The sequence below is a fragment of the Branchiostoma belcheri genome, unplaced genomic scaffold (assembly GCF_001625305.1).
Source record: "Branchiostoma belcheri isolate BF01 breed outbred unplaced genomic scaffold, Haploidv18h27 scaffold165, whole genome shotgun sequence".
Taxonomy (NCBI): domain Eukaryota; kingdom Metazoa; phylum Chordata; class Leptocardii; order Amphioxiformes; family Branchiostomatidae; genus Branchiostoma; species Branchiostoma belcheri.
The window spans coordinates 384-5,578 of NW_017803102.1; the positions used below are offsets into that span (position 1 = coordinate 384).

The window sequence follows — 5,195 nt, forward strand, 5'->3', positions numbered from 1 at the left end:
TTTTTATTTTTGGCCGGAATTTTTTTTTATTCGCCCGCGCGCACTAGTTTGGAGGTCTTCAGAGGATGTCATCCATAAAATTAAGCCAGTGTGGCCTTAGTAAATGGAATTCAACGAGCGCAAGTCCCAACCCCTATCCCTTAGAATCACTGATAGGACACGAGTAGAATAATTGAAGTCGAAAAGATTAATCCGATACAAAACGACCACTTTTAATTTGATGATGAAATTCTGAGTAAAGCTCATCGAATTTTACAAGTAGTCTCAGAACTGCATAAGGCGTTTCCAACTAGCCAGTTTTGGCGACGGTATTGTCAGGTACCAAAAATCATGATCTATAAGCTTGGTTATCATTGGTGAAATACTTAATACTAAATGAAACCCAAGCACACTGTTGAAAAACGTTGCTTTTATAATTATGTCATGTCAGAACTTCATTATTGTAGTCGTATACCACATGTTTTTTTTAAGTAAGACGCTCCTTTTAATGTACACCATTAACGATTTTATAATGTATATAAAAGTATTTTATAATGTATAATGTTTTTAATTGAATGTTACAATGTTGATTGATTGATTGATTGATTGATTGATTGATTGATTGATTGATTGATTGATTGATTGATTGATTGATTGATTGATTGATTGATTGATTGATTGATTGATTGAGAGCTGCGCGTGAAACTCAGGACACAACAGCGGCGTCGGAAGTTGGGCTGACTGACGTTATTCTACCCCAAGAGAGGCTGCTTGTCCGACTGTAAGAAAGAAGAAGAAACTTTACACCACTTTCCTCACTTAACTCAAGTGAAAATGAGTATTGTCCTGTCATGTATTTGTCCTTGGCGGCATGATCTGAAATAAGTTGATATAGCTTGATTGTGTCTAGTGTGTATCTGTGCAGGGGAAAAATGTCATTTAAGCGCCTTTGGACAGATGCGTTTTCTTTTTTTTTACTCTTTTTATCTTTTATTCACGAGCCAAACTTCTATCGGGTGGCGTATTAGATAATAATGTCCTGGCAATTAAAAAAACATGAGTTTGCCGTCACCACGTCTTGTGATTACATGTTGGAATTAAAAAAAAGAAAGAAACTAGTGTGTCTTACTTACCTGGACTTGGTACGGAGGCGGTGCAGCGGCGTTGTATTGGGGATGTGTCCCGTAGGTTGTCCCATAGACTGAATGAATGAAGAAGGAATGAATGGTTTGTTCAGGTTAAATCACTCCCAGCCATTTTGCCGCCATTGTGGATTTCATTACAATACTTGCGTTCTAAAAGACAATGGTAGCATTTACCTTCATAGTATAAAATAAGAAATTTCATAGACATTTAACAATTCCATTGCAGCTTAATATTAAAAATTTCCATTACAAATTAATAAAAATGGGTAACAAGTACTAAAAACCTTAATATCTAGATGCACATATATTATTTTTTCCAAACAGTACACGGATCTGAATAGCAAAGTTCTTTTTATCACAATGATTTATTTTTCACTAGCCGACGTTTCGATGACCGTCTGTCATCTTCATCAGGACAATTCTGACTGGTTTACTGTGCACTGACGCTAGATGTTACTTGGTGCAGAACTTTGCTATTCAGTCGTTTACCAACCTGATCAAATTATTTACGGAGTGCACAGATCTGTATGACAGGGTCTAACTTCTTTTCAACATAAGGCACAGAAGTACCTGTGGTTCGACAGGCCTCCGGCGGTGGCACTATGGTTCTCTGGATAACAACTGTAGTACCGGTTTGAGTCGCTAGGCAGCGCCTCCGTACAACATAACTGCAGGCCGCGATGAAGATGATTAAAAACACCCAAATGAACCAGAACCCTGGAATAAAATATTGCGGATTTGTTAAACTTTATATACTTATACTTAAGGGGGTCCATTATATGGCCTTATCATGGGCTCATCACCCATCACTCAACCGCGACGGGGGTCGTCATCGTTTACCAGATTCATTATATAGAGATCCTAGCTTTGACCTAATGTTGGCGTTACACTTCAGAGAAGCTACATGGCACGTCTCACTGGGTCAGCCTATTGAGAAGCTTTGAGGACGAGAGTGACTGATCAAAAGCCCTAGGTCAGAACATTTCTATATTCTTTGTATTGGAACAAAAGTTTTATTTTTAAACATGAGTAAACCCAAAACCTCACTGTACCCATACATACAAACTAGCTTGAACTTACACCAAGCGCTATACACATAGTAGCCGTCGTCGCAACAGTCAAACTCGTGCGGTCCGCAGCAATATGCAAAGTCCCCTGAAAAGAGAACAAGTACCGTTTTTGTGTATGTCTAAAACACTGACCATTGATGAATGTGCACACTGAAGTCTGATAGGGGGGGGGGGGGGCTCATACCCTTGTCCATAGAGCGTAATCGGTCGTTTTCATTCTACGTAGAGCGTAGACGAACCGCGTTTTTTGTAGAGCGTATTCGCCGTTTTAATTCTACGTAATGTGCTTTAGCCACTTGGAATTTATCGTAAAGCGTAATCGAGAGGCTTCCGTAATACGTAGCCAGCTCTCAAAATCTAGCGTAGAGCGTTCTTCATAAAGGTCCCCATAAATGTTACTAGTATTATACTGCCATGGGAAAAGGAGTTGACTACTGATGTAGCTTCATACCGTAGCAGGTCTTGTAGTTTCCATCCCAGTAACAGAGGTCATCACCCTAAAAGATATACACGAAAACAGAATCACTAACTTAACGTCCTAGCCAGTTCCTGCCGCAAACGTTTATTTGTGACGGAGACAACTAAGGACTTACAAAGATTAGACATTTACAAAAGAGTGTATTTATTTATTGCAAAGTTTCCACATACACATGTACATGAAGGCATGGTAGAACAGGTGGACCTGAGTACACCTTTTCAAGGCCACCATGCCGAAAAATAAATAGATATGGTCATACAAATACATTATTACGTACAATACAGTGTTATATACATGGCATTATAATTTGAATAATAATGAATAAACTTAACGGGGCCTAGTAGCGCGGCACCCCACGACATGTCCAAGTATTGATTAAATATATTAATGGGTTTACTCGCTCCAAATAAAAAAGACATCTTCACGTGTCAACTAAGTGCTTAGTTTCTTAAGAGCGGAGAGTTGAGAAGGAGAGTTTGAACTCGCTGGATAAACAATAAAGGGTATAAAGTCCAGTCGACTCAACATTTGAGTTCCGTTTGTCAATATTTTGTATTGCTCTCACAGCGGGTATTCAAAATATCATTTTATGTCAGTCTCTCAGTGATGTTCGTAGTAGCCTTACAGTGAAATGCTGCGTCAGTGACACCCAAAGAGACTGCTGGAGAAATGCAGGATGCAGGTTCTCGTATCTACGATCTATTCGGATTGATATGCAAATAAGTGAATGCAATTTTTGGGAACTCCAAAAGGAACCAAATCATATCCAGTTGATTTTTTGGTGCATCTTACTACCAGGATGTCTAACCTTCATCGACGTTGTCTTTATTACTTTATGAGTTTTGTTCTGTCTGCTTGAAATGCTTCAAGTTCAACATCAAACTTAAATCGTAGGACGGCCTGCGAGCTTTGCGTCCGAACGTTTTTCAGACACAGTTGGGAACCGAATCGGGCAACATTACAGAAACGCCTGGGAACACTAGACCATGCTGTTTAAAGTTCAAATTTTTGAACACAATAAAAGTTCTCTCCGTGACCTAGAGCTTTCAACCAGTCACTCTGGTCTTCCTCAGTAGATAGATATTTGACTGGTCGAAAGCTCTAGGTGAGAGAACGTTGTTGTATTGGCTTGAACTTGAAACATGTAACTACCTACACAGATGAACTTTCGTTGTAGCACTAGACCATGCTGTTCTTTGTTATACATTATTCACATGGGAGTGACTCACCATCACCATTACCAGGACACATCCCGCAAAGAATGCTGTAAAAACAAGCCCGTAGCCCGCCATGTTTCACCTGTTTAACCTGAGTGTTTACCGACCGCCGGGTGACGTCACACGGTGCGCACTAGTCCTGTGTGTTTAAAGGGCCTTAAAGTTAACAATTAACACAATACAGTATCATACAGCTATAACTAGTTATATATGCTTAAAGTTAAAGTTTTAGATCCACCATGTATTAGTTCTCTCACCTAAAGGGTAGCCTGGTTACCAAACCTATTATAGGCTATAGCTCCCGAGTCCTACATCCTCTCCGCAAATAGCTACTAAAGGGAGCTTTTGATCAGTCACTGGTCTCCTCAGTAGTTGGATCTAAAGTTTTAACTTTAGGTAAAATAATATATCGAAATTTTTGGCGTCAATGAAATGCCTGTTGAAGTCCAGTGTGACTTTTGTGTGTGTGTGAGGGTATAAGTGTGTGTGGGGGTGGGTGGGGGGGTATAGGCGCTACCAACTGATCCTTCTGACGGGTCTAGACCTTTTAGCCGAATCGTTAGAGCGTCGGGGTTGACTGAGCTGGTGCCCGGGTTTGTGTGCTCGATCCCCGACCCGGGACCTGAAGTGTCTTTCTCAGTTTCTACTCTCCTTAGTAGTTCCTACAGTGGTTCCCACACCGGGAATTAAACCACTAGACACCCCACTGTTTATAGCCTGGTATCCAGTCTGATTCGTGGTCGGGGCCGAAAGAGCTCTGTCCCGCCCGCCTCACATAGGTTTCCCGGTGTGTATTTCACGAGAGATTGATTAGCCCTCCTATCGTGTTGGGGGAAACCAAATCCCCAAGCATACGCTTATTAGCGTAAGGCCCAATTTAGACTAGAAACGGTATACCGTTTCGAAACGGTACGAAACGTTTCGCCACAGAAAACGGTTCGTCTTTAGACACAGAGGCGGAAGCGTTTCGGGCCGCCCGTGGCGCAGGATGTTTCAGACCCACAGTGACCTATGATGACCTCCCCGAGCCACTTCTACGGTTTGCCTCATTGGCCTTACGATACTTGTGTTTCAGGGCCTTGAACTTCGCCCGAACCTGCTTTGTGGTGCGTAAATACCCCTCAGCCGCCAGCCCGTCCACAAGCATCTGTATGCCCTCCCTATTACGCGAGGTCTCCAAGCGGGATTGTATAGTTTGATCGGCCTACAACCTGATCAAACAGCGGGTCTCTTATTGGGTACAGACCCTCCCCTGGCCTTCTGCCATCCCTCCAGACGTAAAGGATGACGAAAATTCGAGAAATAC

General features: G+C 41.7%; 1 protein-coding gene across 2 annotated transcripts in view; it reads right to left on the reverse strand.

Moving 5' to 3' along the window:
• Positions 1 to 597: 597 nt before the first annotated feature.
• LOC109466392 overlaps positions 598 to 5,195 on the reverse strand; it is a 6,006-nt gene continuing 1,408 nt past the window's right edge. Inside the window, exons 1-6 of one of the 2 annotated variants that reach the window (XM_019764105.1) lie at positions 3,902 to 4,008; positions 2,646 to 2,691; positions 2,205 to 2,279; positions 1,695 to 1,841; positions 1,113 to 1,180; positions 598 to 758 (exon numbers count right to left, since the gene is read on the reverse strand). In XM_019764105.1, coding sequence (XP_019619664.1) covers positions 732 to 758; positions 1,113 to 1,180; positions 1,695 to 1,841; positions 2,205 to 2,279; positions 2,646 to 2,691; positions 3,902 to 3,964 — 426 coding nt within the window. In that variant the 5' untranslated portion in view covers positions 3,965 to 4,008 and the 3' untranslated portion in view covers positions 598 to 731. Of the gene's footprint in view, positions 759 to 1,112; positions 1,181 to 1,694; positions 1,842 to 2,204; positions 2,280 to 2,645; positions 2,692 to 3,901; positions 4,009 to 5,195 lie in introns of those variants that run through there. The other variant, XM_019764106.1, reaches the window with a different exon arrangement.